This window comes from Mustelus asterias, chromosome 5 (genome assembly GCF_964213995.1).
Source record: "Mustelus asterias chromosome 5, sMusAst1.hap1.1, whole genome shotgun sequence".
In the NCBI taxonomy this organism is placed as follows: Eukaryota; Metazoa; Chordata; class Chondrichthyes; order Carcharhiniformes; family Triakidae; genus Mustelus; species Mustelus asterias.
In genome coordinates this window covers 118471494-118489336 of record NC_135805.1, presented here as the reverse complement: position 1 = coordinate 118489336, position 17843 = coordinate 118471494, and the positions used below count along the sequence as shown (strand labels likewise).

Genomic DNA, 17843 nt, shown 5'->3' with positions numbered 1-17843 from the left:
CCAAGGATAGCCTTGGCAAGGCTGGGGGAAAGGGTCACCAGAAATGATAATGTGTGTGTGGGAAAAGAAGCCATTATTGGAGATTCTCTGGCGACAGCTGGATGGATTACTAAATGTGAAAACAGACAAGTTTAGTCCTCCTCAGCTGGATCTTGGAGGAGAGGTGTTGGGGAAACAATGCTTTGGTTACCCATGTCAAAGGTTGCAAACAGATCAGAGAGAAGAAAGATGGATAGTGCACCATCATCAGAGTCACATCTACTCTCATCACATATTCCTTTAGAAGCTTATCAAAACACTTGCCAATCCCCTCTGATCCATTGAAAACTTACATGATTTTTCAAGTCATTTTATTTTTATTTGCGAAGCATTTTTACAGATACCAGACAGCATCCCAGTAGACAAAAACAAAATATTGCAAATGTGGGCAATTTGAAATAAAAACAAGAACCATTGGAAATGGCCTACAGGTCAGGCAGGGTGCTCAATGATTTCTCATCAAAGCAGTGAAAAGGTCCCATTCCCTTTCGCCCTCTAAAACAAATTCTTTTTGTCATTTAATCTCTCCTTTCCTCCAGTGAAAGAATTTTTGGATAGTGGGTGGTGATTCGCATTTCACATGTGAAACTTTACGTTGAAAAATTTATACAGCTTGTTCATTTTCTCATATCTTGGGTGCAACTGAGATGGTTAAATCTGACAATTCATGTGCATCAGTGCATAACTGAAATAGAACTTGGCATCAAGAGGTTTTTTTAAAGCAGGTGTCATTGTTCAGAAAGTGCATGAAACTGCAAGAAACCTTTTACTGAGCTACGTTACATAAGCACAGCTCTTGTTCTCTTCAGCTTCTTGAATATTAAATTAAAATGGACGATATCAGTGTAATGTCAGGGGTGTGGGATTTTGCACAAAAATAAAAGATGTGGGGGGTGATTCTCCCAGCCCACTGCACTGCTCGACATCAGTGGAGGCTGTGTAGTGGACTTCCCGCTGGGCGCCATGGCCTTCGCGTGTCTCTGGCCGCCGGATTTCCGGCGTCAGCAGCTCCACGCCAGAAATTGGTGTGGAGCAGAATAAATTTATGATAATGCTCATTGAAACATCATTGGCTGGCCCGGGACTGAGGTCTCCAGGCCCACTAGCCTCTCCCCACCCCGGCCAGGAGTTTTTCACTCCAGTGGGGTTTCCAACAGCTCCCCACTAGCGGGGAGCTGGTGGCCAGACTCCACTGGAGTGACGGGGAGCCATGGAGGCCTCCCAGGAGTTTTGGGGTAAGGGAGGTCACCTCTGGGCATTGCCAGTTGGACAGTGCCAGCCTGACCTCACCCCCTGGTACTGCCCAAGAGAAAAAGTGATAATGCCTTGGGGGCACCTTGGCACTGCCAGTGGGCATCGGACAGTGCCACAGGAGTGAGGCCAGAAGTGGGCAGTGCCTGTGGGAGTGGGGGTGGGGGTCCCTCTGCTTCTGTGCACTGGGGTCAGTGAAAGAGGGAGGGAGGCCAGCAATTGAGGCTGGCCATTGGAGTGTGGAGGGGGGGTGGGTGGGGTGTGAAGGGAAATCGGCTGCCAGGAGATCGGGATGGTCTTGGCACTGACACATTGGGACACGCACGGTGGCCCGCTCAGTGCTATGCTGCCGGCTTCTTCAGTGGGAATAGCGCCCCCCCTCAACACCCCCACTGATTTTTGGCGTGATTCACACTAGGGCACTCTGTGATGCACAGAGTATGGGAGATTCATTTTGAAAGTCCTGCTGAAAAAACCAACGGGATTTACTTTAGTTTTCATGTGAATTCGACACAGACTTTTTTGAGAGAATTCCGTCCATGGTTTGCGTGTGAATTCAATGTAACAATAACACATTTATTGAAAAGCTGTTCTTAGCACGACACACAAAACTGAAAGTAAAACAGCAGCCAATGGCAGCACCCGAATGACATCACCATCAAATCATGTGATCAGCTCTTAAAGCAACTTGCACCCATTTTAAATGTATAACAATCAGTGAATATAGTAATATGGGTTGTTGGCTTTTAGTTTAAAAATCCACTCTTGCGTCCTGATGGTTGTCAATCCATTGTATTTTTAGAACTAAGACCAAGTTTAGCCTTTCTTGGCTTTTTTGATAACAGTGCCTGATTTTTTTAAATAAATCTGCATGTTTGATATTGTAATTAACTCAATAAAATCACTTGACTGACAAATGTAAATGGTTTTCACTTAGACTTGTCTCACTCCTGTCCAGAGGTTGAGAGACAAGAGAAAGGAAGATAAATAGATGGGAGAACAGTAACAAATGCAGAATATCAAATAGAACTAAAAGTGCCAAGCCTATTCAACCATTCGCTCCTCGTGATATTTGCAACTCCATGCCACTAGCTCCATATGCCAGAACTGCAGCATGCCTATAAGAAAGGGAATAAGACGTTTAACAACACCAGGTTAAAGTCCAACAGGTTTATTTGGTAGCAAATGCCACTAGCTTTCGGAGCGCTGCTCCTTCGTCAGATGGAGTGGAGAAATGCTCACAAACAGGGCATACAGAGACACAAACTTAATTTACAGAATAATGATTGGAATGCAGTCTTTACAGATAATCAAGTCTTAAAGGTACAGACAATGTGAGTGGAGGGAGCATCAAGCACAGGTTAAAGAGATGTGTATTGTCTCCAGACAGGACAGCCAGTGAGATTCTGCAAGTCCAGACAAGCTGTGGGGGTTACAGATAGTGTGACTATCTGTAGTGCTCTGCTACAGCGCTCCGAAAGCTAGTGGCATTTGCTACCAAATAAACCTGTTGGACTTTAACCTGGTGTTGTTAAACTTCTAACAGTGTTTACCCCAGTCCAACGCCGGCATCTCCACATTATAAGAAAGGGAAGCAGACATAGGGCAATAACTGGCTGGGAGGATCAGCTGCTACTTAGTTGGCAGCCCTCTTCCTTCAGAGTTCGAAGGTTGGGAGTTCATGTCTTTTGGTAGAGACCTGACCTTCCAGTTCCCTTCCCAAGCTCCATCAGAATTTTAAATAAGCACGCCAATTAGACAGAGACCAGTTAGAACGGGTCCATGCCTGTTTTAATGCCCCATCAGGTCCCATTTGTGCTGTTTGTGGACTAAGATTAAATCCAGTTTCCATGTTAACAATATCTTTCTTGGTGCCAATACAACATCAAGTTGTCTGGTTAAGATCAGAAATTAAACTGAGATATTTTTGACTGAAACAGAGGTAAAGCATTTCTCTTCCCACGGTGAAAACCAGATCTAACTTACATCCAGAGCTTGCACCCCCACAAGGCTTGCTACCCCTGAAATAAAAACAGGAGGAAGGTTGCAAAGAACCCAGGAACCTGCAGAAGAAGAGCAAAACAACTATAAAAGCACCAAAATGGACAATATTGAACAGCAAGGGATTGGAGTTCTGGCCTTTGTACAGAGAAACAGCAAGTAGCAGGGAAACACAACAGAGTCAGATAGTAAAAAAAATAACCAATCAATAAGGGAACAGCAAGAAGCTAAAATAATTGAGGAAAAACAAGAATAAAATAACAGTGGAGGCACAGTGTTTTCTCTCTGACAAAATAACAGCAGTTAGGGTGTAAACTCAGCCTTTTATTCAGAATCAAAGGTGATTAAAATTTAAATGAGTTTTCTAAATAAAAGGAAGCAAGATTGGCAGAGAATTTTACAGCTTTTAGCTGATAAAAATGTCTGATTCTGTTAGTATCTAACAAGTGATTCGGGAAGACCATGGCAACGATTAACGCTTTCGGTCAATGTTAAAATGTATTGAAACATCGATGATTTGGTTTACAGATATGCTGTAAATTGAGGAACTATATATTTGGAATTTAATCCTTTTACAACTTTTCGCTTTGAAGCGACATGCGTGGATATCAAAGGAAGAAATTGTTCTTCATTCCTGCCTTGAATTGCTTTACACAGATACAGTGACACACTGACACAAGCAAATGACTGACACAAAAGGAACATAACAGATGTATTAAAATGTCTCAGTAGCCAACAATGTAAGCGTTAAATGCGTGTTGCCTAGGGAATTAAAAATCATATTCATAATTGTGTTAACATCTTGTACACCCACTGCCACTTAACAATATATCATGTTTGCACTGCCATGGATTTTGTTTGAATAAGCTGTGATATTTGTGACGTACCTCGGCAAAAAGGTGGTGGAAAGTCCCATGACGCTCCATTTCCTGGGCTAACAATACAGGTCAGGATTGCGTGACCTTCCAGGATATAGCCTGTGACACAGGTATAACGAATTTTATCTCCAATGTTGAATCTGGTGCCGTGTAAGACTCCTTTCAGTATTACGCCCGGATTGCCACATGTGTGACTTGGCAAAACTGCGAAAGAGAAGAGATCCAAATGTCAGTGACAATTATTTGGTTGAATTTGCCATAAAATAGATCAAGGTCCATTGAACAGTTTGAATTGCAGAGTAATCATCTTAAAGAAATCTCTATTCTGTAAATTGCACTGACTGTTTTGGGGGAAAAAATTAATTATTGATTGAAGTGCTAACCTTCAAAAACAAAGATAGTGATGCATAGAAATGAGGAAAAAGAGTGTTCAAAGTTTCACAGAAGGAAAGCAATTTCACGTTTGAGATTAAAACTTCACACATTCTGACACTTCATGAAAGAAATTGGAGCTCGCTGTTATGTTCCAATAAAGGTTGGACAAGTCACGAGAACAAAGCCTTGAACTCGACTGCAGTAATAGAGGGAGCATTTAATGCAATGTAAAAACTGGCTGGCTGGGTTTTTCCACTCCCTATCGCAATGGAGTAGTTTCGGTGATGGGAGGGGGAAATCTCACAAGAGCAGCCAAGTTTCATTTCACATTGGCATGAATGCGTGATATGATTGTCCCCTGCTAGTGACGGGGTGCATTCCCCAACATTCAATGTTGGGAACATCCTTTGACATAATCGGCATGTAATTATCAGGCCTCTATACCTCAATCGTCGCCCCATTAGAAAATTATTCACATTAATGTGAGGGCAGAATGGCGTAAAATCTGACTGTCCGGCAAGGACAGCAGACCGCCCAGGGCAAGCGGAGGGGGGTGGATGGGTGGGAGAGTCATGCCCAGGCAATGCCAAAGGGCTGTGCCAGAGGGTGTTCCAGGATGACTTCATTAGCACTGGGGTGGCCTTTAAAAGAACACTCTGATCTTCGCAGGACTAAGAGGTGGAGTGGACAAATCAGAGGCTACCCCGCAAGTGATACATCATGGGACTTGCTGTTTTTCTCTCAGTGTGGGACGATGCAACAGAGAATGTCACTGTTGGGTCAGCGGCTTCAAAGCTGCTTTTCCCGCCTGACATCAGCCTTGGTGAAACATTCAGCCTTCGAATCGATTCCTCATGAGCTTGTTTAAAATCATAAAACTATATCATCACAACCAGCAGGAGAGATAATCTAAATTTGCTCGATGGGCCAGCATTTTGGTAAATTAAAATGCCAATTTGCCAACACGTGATCCCATAAAGTATACCTGGCAAATCTCAGCTTCTTGAAATTAGCCTTTTAAATAGTAACATGTGAAATGTCTTTACCTGTTATTCGAATAGAGGCATTACTATACTTGCAATGTGAACAAATCATTCATATTTATTCATTAAAAGGGCATTTTTTGTATTTGTAAAGGAATGCATGGATCCGAGACTCACACCTGGTAGGAGGCTGACAACCAGCCAAGTGCCATTGTGCCTTTCATTACAATGACAATGAAATCTGGACTCCAGCAATCCTGCTTGGAATGTGCAAAGATGTCATGCAGTCCCACAATGTGTCTTAGTGAAGTTGGGGATGGGATGGAAGGGGCTGACTGACAGCTTCAAGGCAGACAGCGAGACAGACTAACTCATCTTTTCTCTCAGTATTCATTTCTTTCTGGATTCATTGAGCAAGAGGTGAATGGATAAACATTTCATGGCAACAAGGCAAAACCTGCTCAATAACTTTTGTATCGTCAGTGATATTATCGAGAGCTGTTATTTTTGGCGATGAGAAGACAAGTCATTGGTCCTGCCATCAAGTGAGATCGGCTTGAGCCTTCACGTTAAAATGATCTGCATTATAGTTCATCGCCCTGGTTATGCAGACTAAGAATTCTGACATCCAAAATGCACAAGGGGGCTCTTTTTGAATCAGTGGCCTGTTACAATAGCAAGAATTTCAGTCCAACCCTTGGGAAACGCTGCATTACTTGATTTAATTTATTTGATTGTCACATGTATTAGCATACAGTGAAAAGTATTGTTTCTGGTGCGTTATACAGACAAACAATGTCGTACATAGATAAGGAAAGGAGAGTGGAGAATGTAGTGTTACAGTCATATTTAGGATTTAGAGAAAGATCAATTTAATGCGAGGGAGATCCATTCAAATGTCTGAAGGCAGCAGGGAAGAAGCTGTTCTTGAGTCGGCTGGTACATATCTTCAGACTTTCGTATCTTTTTCCCAGCAGAAGAAGGTGCAAGAGAGAATGTCCAGGGTGCGTGGGGTTCTTAATTATGCTGGCTGTTTTTCCAAGGTAGCGGGAAGTGTAGAAAGTGTCAATGGTGGTAGGCTGGTTTGAGTGATGGACTGGGTTTCATTCACGACCCTTTGTAGTTTCTTGACGTCTTGGTCAGAGCAGGAGTCATACCAAGCTCTTGCTCTGCCCAAGACCTTAAGAACACAATCAGCTAGAATGCTTTCTATGATGCATCTGTAAACGTTGGTGAGAGTCTAGCGGACATGCCAAATTTCCTTAGTTTTCTGAGAAAGTAGAAGCGTTGGTTGGCTTTCTTAACTATCAGCATGGCCGGGGGGACCGGGCAGGTTGTTGGTAATCTGGACATGTAAAAACTTGAAGCTCTCAACCATTTCTACTTCATCCCCATTGATGTAGCCGGGGCATGCCCTCCACTACACTTCCTGAAGTCAATGACTATCTCTTTCGTTTTCTTGAAATTGAGCAAGAGATTATTGCCATTGCACCAGTTCACTAGATCTGCATTAGCAGATACTACATGCATCAACTCGCAATCTAGTTCTTTCCAATTGAAAACTTGCTTACAGGAATGGCCCTTGGCATAGCGCACGAGCAAAGTATCTGGAGCAAACCTGTTGGAATAGCAGTGTATGAAATTCCCTTATTCATTATGTTAACAACAGTGTAAACCTTTTCTTTTTAAATGGCTAAGTATGTGCCTTAAAACAAAATAGGCATTCCATGTGAATGCATGATGTGTTTGCACGCCAATATTCAAACAGCCTAAGTTGAAGGCATTCGAGCTTGAACGATATTTGTTTATTGCCCCTGGTACATTTGGACTGGTATAATTTCCTAGCTATATATATCTCTTTCTATTTATAAAAGGTCATTTAATCTGTAATGTTGCTCCTGATGCTGCAATAAGGAAATCATATTTTTGCAATCTGATAAAAACAAGCACTCTCATTAAAATCATATTACAGGAAACATTACCAAACTACTCATCCACAAGCAGCAACATGGCAACCTATATTAAATAGATGTTCCATGTGACCCAGATGAGACGGTTACACTGTTCCCCGACAAGTTGTTTAACAGCCATGAAGTGAAAGCAAATTGATTACTGTGATCGCACTTCAGGCATGGGCACCTGCAAGTCTCAGGGAGCAGCTGAAACAGCATTGCCCCTCAAGTTATTTAAAACCTGGCAAGCCTGTGCAATGGTTGTCAGCCACTGTTGTTGCTCTCCCTTGATTTGCTGACTGCGTAGAACACCAGCTATTTGACTGAATCTGATCTTTGTCTCATTTTTTCTTTGTTTTCCTAAAGCTCATGTTATCCATGCCAATACTGAACACATTCTCATGTGCAGCAAATGGAACAATACAAATGCAAGAGCAATCTTTCTCTTAAAACAGCAATTGTAAAGTGAGCAGATAGGTTTGCTAAACTTGCTGAGTAGTCTGTGACTTTTCTCCAGTTGGCAATAGCGGGGGGATAATTCAAATTTGGCGGAAGCACAAAATGGACCAAGGAATTGCATTATACACCTCCAACCTATATCCATGCCTGAATATTTAGGCAGGGAACACATCACCGCTGGCTCCAGCTGCTCCATGGCCATTTTATGCTTAGATGAGCATTAGGTGGGATTTCTGTCCCTCACTTGGGAGGAAGTCTCACCTTGGAGAGCTGTCAGCCAATCTGTTGGCTGGCAGCTCTCTGGTCTTTAAAGCAACAATGTTGCAGCGGTTGGAATAGAACTGCATGGAATGTCTGAGACAAAGTCCCAGGAAGAGGAGAGGCAGGTAAGTGTAAGGGGTCCTGGGGTGGGGAGGGTAGGGAAGGCCTAAGGATGCATGGTGGGTTGGGGATGGTCGGTGATGATCAGAGTCTTGGAAGATAGGCCGAGCCAGGTGAGGGATGGCCAAAGGTCACCAGTCAGAAGGGGGCTTCTAATCATGATGTTTCCTCATCCATCCTCACCCAAGATCTAACTTTCTTTATTTTCAGGTTTCCGCATGGAACTTCATTCTGCCAACCAGCCAAAAAATGGAGGCTGGACAGGAAATTAATTGGCTAGATAACAGCCTGAGTTCGGACACGGATGGACTTCCCACCTGGGGCCTTTCCTGTCCCAGTGTGAGGTGAGTACATAAAATTCTGGCCCATAATTCAGTGGTCAGGAAACTAAGTTTGGGTCAGAATCGAGGATGGGCCTTGAATTTCACTCCTGATTACTCCACAGCGTCAGTTAAAGTTGGGGGGTGGGCGGGGGGGGGAGCATGAATTCTGAAAGAAAGGCAGAATATCACATAAAAGCATCAGGATTTGAATCAGGAGCTGAAAGACTATAGGCTGATGCAGGATTACAAGGAACACAAAAATTCATTGATCCCTCTGAAATATCTGTTCACCTGACATTGTTCCAATCGGACCAGAACCTGTCTCCATATTCTATCTAATTAGTAACAAACTGATCTATCTAATGAAAAATCAAAACATAAAGTGAGAGTCATAAAAAGGTATTTAATATCAAATATAGTTGGTTGCAGACAAGTCAGTGAACAGAGCATATTTTATTCCCCTTGAGAAATTACACTAACAGCACATCTGCACAGATACAGATTGCTGATTAACTGTTTTTAAAATTCACAATTTGCCCATTTTATTCACATTGGAAATTTTCTCAACTCCTCTCAATCTGAGAAAACAGCTTCAGTTTAAGTTTCAACACATGAATAAATTGCTTTTGTGAGTGTACACAAATATATATGTGTACATGAAAAATTATTATTAAGGAAGGAAGTCAAACTGGAAATTAATTCCTCTTCCTAATGGCTCACATGCAGGATCTCAGCTGGCCTTGCACTAATTCATCTTTGTGATCTATTCAGCATTCAATAGATTCACAGAAACAGAAATCTGAATTAAGATTGCTTGGACTGCACCTGACCACAATTTCTATCATAATTTCCCGCTGAAACCATTTTTAACTCTTGACATAAGGCTAAAGCCTGCAAAGAGTGTGAAAACATTAAAATACTCTCACTGTTTGCAGTCACCCAGACTTCAGCATAGTGGCACAGTGGTTAGCACTGTTACCTCACAGTGCCAGGGACCTGGGTTCAATTCCAGCTTTGGGTCACTGTGTGCAATTTGCACATTCTCCCCATGTCTGCATGGGTTTCCTCCAGGTGCTCTGATTTCCTCCTACTCGAAAGATATCTGGGTTAAGTTGATACTAAATTGCCCCTCAGTGTCGGGGGACTGGCAGGGTAAATACATGGGGTTACGGGGATAGGACCTGGGGTGGGATTGTTTTCCTGGCAGGCTCGATAGGCCCAATTGTCTCCTTCTGCACTGTAGGGATTCTATGATTCTAACGTAAGATTAAAGCCCTTGTATATAACCATACTTAAACTTCTGTTCACCAATTTAATACACTTACAAGTGAGAGCTATACAACACACTCATGCCTCTGATATTTGTTTATCATCTGATCAAATTCCATAATCACATCAAGGCTGGAATGTTACGGTTGTTAACACCAGCGGGATTTTCCCAAGCCATGGCAGTGAATGGAGATTTATTGAGCACCAAATTCTCTGACTTCATTGCAGCAGGAGCGTGGCGTGAATGGCCAGTAAGATCACGCGCTGTGTCCGCACATTACAGATGACATGTGAGTCAATCTATTTAAAAGTGCTAATAGTTCAGATACATATACTACATATAATAATGGTCAGTGTGAAAATGTCTGCAATGACCTTTGTAAAAGTACACATTTCATTTTGAGGATCTTGTCAACAGAGAAAACACTTCCTTTTGAAGTAGCGATCAACTATTCCAAATGAAAAGTTATATCCTCTGATATAACAAAATATTTTGTCATATTTCCTTGAATCCTTTTAGTGATCATCTTGAATTTGAGCTCTCTCGTTCCTGCTGATTGACTATCTACTGCTCCTTAACCTGAAAAAACACTTCATAATCTTAAAGATCTCTGTCAAGTCATCTCTTAACTCAGTGGTTCCCAAACTTTTTTCACTGGGCCGCACTTTCGGAATAGAAATTTGCTTGCGCCACACCGAATTTTCTATTGATAAGAAATACATTCAAAACCAAAAAAAACCAACTCCTAGCAGTGCTTGATTCATAACATAGAACACAACTACTTTATAATATGATCATGGGACATCCATAAAGTATAAAACTGCTTGTTTAAACCATGTTTAAATGTTTCTTTGATTGTCCTTGAATCTTCCCGCCACACTTACCATCCTCTCTCGTCACACCAGTGTGGCGCGCCGCACCCTTTGGGAACCACTGTCTTAACTTATGCAGTTATGGTGAGACAGCGCCTTACTTGTCATGTCTTTTTTTCATCTCTGGCTATCTCAGTGCAAGGCTGACCAAATTTAGTAACATTGACCAAGTCAGGTTCGGTGCATAAATGGAGGCCACTATAAGGGTTGTTGGCAGATGGTGGGAAGGAAAGGAATTGCAAAGTTTGGTGTCATGATGTGCAGACTGCTCCTGCTGCCTGCCCACCCCAGGGTGGGAATGTCGCCCAGAGCATGATGCCCATCTTTACCAGCAGCAGGGGAGGCACTGGAGGCCCTTAAGAGGCCAATTAAAGGCCTCCTCCTACCATTGCTGGGATTTTATGTGCAGCAAGACAGAGGCTGGCACTGAGAGTCCAGCCTGGCAGGTTTCGCAGGGTTGGCCGATAACTGGTCAAAGAATGTGTGTGCCATTTTTACAAGCACCATCTCCCACCCCCATCCCCCCCCCGCCCCGCCACCCCCCACCCCAACACCACCACACACATTAGAGGCACCCCTGTACCCCATGTTTCTCCTTCTCCCGCCTTGACCATGAAAGCCCACCCCAAGCCCCTCGCTGGGTCCCAGCAAGAACTGAACTTTTTTTTATTCATTCGTGGTACATGGGTGTCACTGGCTGGCCAGCATTTATTGCTCATCCCTAGTTGCCCAAGGGTAACTGAGAGTCAACCACATTGCTGTGGCTCTGGAGTTACATGTAGGCCTGGTAAGATGGTAGATTTCCTTCCCTAAAGGACATCAGTGAACCAGATGATTTTTTCTGACAATCGACAATAGTTTCATGATCATCAGTAGATTCTTAATTCCAGATTTTTTTTACTGAATTCAAATCCTACCATCTGCCATGAAGGGATTCAAACCCAGGTGCCCAGAACATCAGCTGAGTTTCTGGATTAATAATCTAGTGATGATACCACTAGGCCATCACCTCCCCATGTAAAGCTAGGAGCCTGGTTTTCATCACAGCAAGATTAGCTGCAGTCCCATCAGTTCCCCAATGGGGTCAGAAAGCACCACAAGCCAATTCATGGCCAAATAGGCATTAAACGTGGGCTGGGCTTGCCCCTGACAATCAAGCTGATTGGCAAGGATTTCATTCCCCGGGTAAAACCCAGCCCTAAATATTGTCATTGTATTAAGCTTTACCAAGGAAACAAATAGAACATTGCTTTTTAAATAGTAAATTGGGGTTTTGTAATTTACTTATGGGGTAACCATATCAATATTCAGTCAATATGCCTTGTACAAACTCCACAACAGGGAATAAATACACAGAATAGTCAAACACGAGAGTTACAGGCATCTTATAATTTGAGGAGCCGTGGGGAGTGATAAACTATTTTTGACAAATAATAAACAAACTATTAATTTTTGTGGTTTCCTCTTTTCTTACAACAGTGGGTATTCTCCGATTTATATCAGCAATACAATCATACAAGGATTAAATTCTTAATGATCATTGACACATCAATCGTCCATCCACTCACTGGCTTCCACTAATGATGTGGAGATGCTGGCGTTGGACTGGGGTAAACACAGTAAGAAGTTTAACAACAAGCTTTTGCTACCAAATAAACCTGTTGGACTTTAACCTGGTGTTGTTAAACTTCTTACTGTGTTCCACTAATGAGCCATTTGAAAACAAACACGTGAGAAATACATATTTTGCACTTTTCTGTTTGATTGTTCAGTACAGTTACAAAGACATCTATCATGAAGTTAGGTAAAGGATCCTTCATCTTTTCAAATAGAATAGGTGTAGAAATGCGAGTGATCTGTTGTAATTTATGATTCAGTAATATTCCATCAGCAATCCTATAACTTCAACATCTTTTGAATAACTTTTGCAGTCATTATCCATCTGTTTTATATCATGTTAGAAATTTCTGACCCAAAAGCACTTTGAGGCATTTTAGACTCGGAACACTTGGTGGGATTCTCCCAAGCACCCGCCGGTGGGTTCGATGGTGGGCATGGGGGTGAGAATATGGGAGGGGCAGAAACCGATTTCATGCGGTGTGAGTTTACAGCAGGATCTTCCACTGGTGCCTGCCCAGGCATGTCATAAAACCCACCAGAGGCCGGTTTGAACCTTATTTGTATCCCATTAATGGAGTGCAGATGAATGACCAATCCCCCATCCACCTCCACAATGCTCAGATTCTCCACAGTGCCAGTGGCAAACAAGCCAGCATGAAACACATTCGAGCAATGTGACGTACAGATGTCAGGACTTAATGGAACATTGCCTGGGACTGTAGAATCATAGAATCATAGAAACCCTACAGTACAGAAAGAGGCCATTCGGCCCATCGATTCTGCACCGACCACAATCCCACCTAGACCCCACCCCCACATCCCGAAACATTTTACCCACTAATCCCTCTAATCTACACATCCCAGGACACTAAGGGCAATTTTAGCATGGCCAATCAACCTAACCCACACATCTTTGGACTGTGGGAGGAAACCGGAGCACCCGGAGGAAACCCACGCAGACACGAGGAGAATGTGCAAACTCCACACAGACAGTGACCCAAGCCGGGAATCGAACCCAGGTCCCTGGAGCTGTGAAGTAGCAGTGCTAACCACTGTGCTACCGTGCCGCCCCACTGTGGCCAGAGTTCAGGATGGAGGCCTCGAGCAAACCTGGAACACCACAAGAGTGGGTCAGGGAAGCATCTGCAGGTGGTCCTTCCAGATCTGGTGTCACTGGATTGATTCCAGGTTTGAAGGGGCTGTCGTATGAGGAGCAGTTGAGTAGCTTGGATTTGTACCTGCTGGAGTACAGAAGAATGAGGGAGACTTGATTGAAGTATATAAAATACTCAACAGCATTGATAAAGTAAATGTTAAACAAATGTTACCCCTTCTAGAACAGTCTAGGACAAGAGGTAATAGTTGTAGATTAAGAGGGGAAGGTTCAAGACAGAGATAAGGAGAAGCTACTTCTCACAGAGGATTGTGATCATATGGAACGCACTGCCCCAGAGTACAGTGGATGCAGAATCAATGTATTCAAGAAAGTGATAGATAAATATTTGATCAAAAGCAGGAAAAAGGGCGATGGGGAAAAGGCAGGTAAGTGGGTTGGAGATCAGCCATGATCATATAGAATGGTGGAACAGGCTCAAAGGGCTGAATTGTCTACTTTTGCTCCTAGTTCCTATGAAGGAGGTCCATCTTCCAGCCTCAGAATGTTCCAGGAGATCCATCTCGATTCTCAGAAGGTCCATCTTCCTTCCAGTCTCAGAGTGCTCCCGGAAATCTATCTTCATTTTCAGGAGGTCCACCTTCTTCCTTCAATGGTTGGTCAGTGATGTTGAGGCACCTCTTCATTATAACACCTGGACTTGATGGTGGAATACATGCCATCCGGGCCTGCCCTTTCACAGAACACGGCATGAAACATTGGGTGAATAAGTAATGAAATCGGAGCTGGAAACTTTGAGGGATTTCCCACCATTTGCAACAGTGGGAAGCACTTCACATTGCCGCGCCGCCCACAGGACTTAATCTCAAAATGGGAGAATTTCGCCCATCATCTTTTCACATCTTGGACTTGGACGTTAAACTTGAGGTGAAGACCCTTTGTCAGAATGGGACATCTGAATAAATTCAGAATAGACCTGAGTTACTGTTCAAAATAACTCCTGAAATACCATTGTATTATCAGAGACTGAAAGCCTAATAGCACCCCAAGGATTTAAAATAAATAAGTATGACAGCAATTTGCTCAGCAAAGCTGCCATATGTCATGTGGCTTGGAGATCTGAAACAACGACAGATTGAGCAATTTCTAACATCACTCTGAAACTAGTCATTACCATCTTGGAAAAGCTGCTAATCAAAGTCTATTATTCACTTGGAAAATAAAGAATATGGAGAGTGTACAGATTGAACGTTGGCATGTTGTAAGCAAGTGAAAAACTGATTATGTTTGGTCGTGAGTTAGAGAACAAATATGCTCATCACATATGAGATCATCTTATCATTACTTTTTAAAAATTCATTCACTGGATGTTAGCATTGCTGATGAGGTTAGCATTTCTCACTCATCCCAATTACCCTTGTGAAGGCAGTGGTGAACGATTTTCTTGAATGTAACTGAGTGACGTGAGAGGCCATTTCAGAGAGCGGTGAAGAGGCAACAGCATTGCTCTGGATCAGGAGTCACATATGGGCCTGTTGGGGTCAGGATGTTGGATTTCCCTCCCTAAAATATGTAAGTGAACAAAGTGGGTTTTTACGAGGATCCCATGATTCTTTGGTCACCATTTACTGATTCATTTAATTAACTGCTATTGATGGGATTTGAACTTGTATCTCTGGACCATTAATCCAGGGTCTGGAATACGATTCCAGTGACAGGACCATTATGTTAACGTACTGTGAACTGAATATATAAACATTTTGTTCCTGCACTTGAAATAAAGAACATGCATTGTTGAGGTGTGCAAAGTCACAGACTGTTCTGTTTCACCCTGACATGGGGCGGCACAGTGGTTAGCTCTGCTGCTTCACAGTGCCAGGGACCCGGGTTCAATTCCTGCCCTGGGTGATTGTCTGTGTGGAGTTTGCACGTTCTCCCTGTGTCTGTATGGGTTTCCTCCCACAGTCCAAAGACGCGCAAGTTAGGTTGATTGGCCATGATAAGTTGCCCCTTACTGTCAGGGGGATTAGGAGGGTAAATATGTGGGGTTATGCAGATGAGACCTGGGTGGGATTGTTGTCGTTGTAGGCTCCATGGGCCAAATGGCCTCCTTTTGCACTGTAGATTCTATGATTCTATGTCCCAGATGTAATGACATCTCCTGTGCTGCTGGCATTGAATCACTTTCACATCTCTTCGAGTGGCTTCGCAACTGCTGAAATTTAAGCAAGTAACTAAAAACAACCAGTTTGCTCAAAAGATGAGAAAAGTACTCCAACAAAGGTCATGTTCAGTCTGATGTCTATCTTATGCCATATGAACTGTGTCTTCAGACAACACGTGCACCAAATACAAGGAAAGTTTGAAACTGGCTTCACGTTCATTCTCAAACCAACTGTTTCAATTTACAACTTGCATTTATGTGGAACCTTTAACAGAGTGAAATGTCTCAAGGGCTCAAAAATACCCCAATTGTCCACGGAAACATTCTCAGACAAACTTTGACATAGAAGCCCTTAAGGAAATATTCGGACAAAAAGTCGAAATTGTAAGACTTAAGGAGGTGAGAGAAGTGAAGATGTTGAGGACTAGAATTTCATAGCTTAAGCCTCAGGGTCTAGAAAGCTGACATTTGGAGGGGGTATGGGGGTTGGACATCAATGAAGAGTGTGGGGGGGTATGTCTAGTTGGGTCAGGTCGAGTTGGGGGTGGGCTGTCTAGTCACATCAGGTCAGGTCATCCCCCTCATCCTCCACAACAGCCTTAGCTATGGCACTTCAACCTCCACAGAAAAAAATCAGCAAATTGTTATCCATGGCAGCACCATTTTTTCAAAAGTGATATTATTTTCATTTAATGACTAAGATAATGGCACACGATATGAATGAACTCATAGCCCATATCAAGAGCCTGTTCAAATAAAGTGCAATGTGGTAAATGAGGACTAAACATTTCCCAACATTCCCCTAATACAATGCAGCAGGACACTCAAACCCAATGTGGTGTCAAATTCTCGCAACAGTTTTAAGTTGCTTTCATGATAAATTAACTCCAACCAGATTTACTGCAAGTCTGTACAATAATAGGGCAGGAAGTTATGATGACTGAAACATTTGCCTATTTTTGGTTTATTGTAGCAGTAAATAGCACGCAAAATTGAATGCTGAAAATGGAAGGATAGCGAGGCAGTAAAATAGGACTAGTTCTAATCCATTCACTTGTAATTGAAATAATCCAAGGGCACTTCAGATGAACCCTTGACACGGACAAATTAAAACAACTGATTCCTGACAAAAGGTCATTGACTTGTAATGTTAACTCTTTTTCGCTCTCCGCAGATCCTGTCTGATGTGCTTAGTGTTTCCAGTATTTCTTTATTCCAAACAAAATTAACATAAATATCACTTCAGCCTATTTTCCTGTGGTCAACCAGTTCACCTCGTTCCTCAGCCAAAATAAAATGGCAATTTCACAGGCATATTGGTTCCGTAACTCGATGCTGACTGCAGCTTTACAAGCTTACGATCAACGAGAGTCCATCAGCCCACTGATCCAACAGCAGTAGCAGAGAGACTTCACTGAGGTGCATTCTGGGAGAAGTCTACGCAGTTGCATCGACTGAAAACTGGGAAGCGGAAGAACTGGTGTCAAGGAGTGATTAAGCCCGAAACTCTACATTAGTGTTTCCCTCTCTCCCCCCTCCTCTGACCAAAAAAAAGACATTACAGGTCAGAAAGTGATGCAAGACCAATGGACTGATTGGTGATTGTGATATCAGAATTTGAAGCTGAGTGGGAATTTAGTGATGAGGGGAAAGAGGTTCTCACCTTTGGGGGAAGTGGAAAGGCAGACCTACGAGGGAGACATGAGGGTTTTTGAGAGGTAGAAAGAAATCGAACCATGACGTCACAGCCAGCAGGTAAGTGATTGGCTGGTGACTGTTTTTTTCTTTTTTCTTTTTTTCTCTTGGCATTGTAGTTGTTGTTGTAAGTTAACTTAAGGGTTTAGTCATGGCAGGAGATCCCAGACCCGTGTCATGCTCCTCTTTCGCAATGTGGGAATTCAGGGACCCTTCCGGTGTCCCTGGCTGCTTCTCACACAAGACATGTGTCCAACTGCAGCTCCTGTTAGACCGCTTGACCACTCTGGAGCTGTCGATGCATTCACTTTGGAGCATTCACAATGCTGAGGAAGTCATAGATCACTGAGTTGGTCACATTGCAGATAAAAATTACTGAGGGAGATAGGGAATGGGTGACCACCAGACAGAGGAAGATTAGGAAGGCAGTGCAGGGGTCCTCTGCGGTCATCTCCCTCCCAAACAG

The 17843-nt window shown here is 43.0% G+C and overlaps 1 protein-coding gene across 1 annotated transcript in view; it reads right to left on the bottom strand.

The window, feature by feature from the left end:
- csmd1b (CUB and Sushi multiple domains 1b) overlaps positions 1 to 17843 on the bottom strand; it is a 2043836-nt gene that overhangs the window by 1368433 nt on the left and 657560 nt on the right. The window contains exon 6 of the mRNA XM_078213588.1: positions 4179 to 4373. Within this exon, the coding sequence (XP_078069714.1) occupies positions 4179 to 4373 (195 nt within the window). The remainder of the gene's footprint in view (positions 1 to 4178; positions 4374 to 17843) is intronic.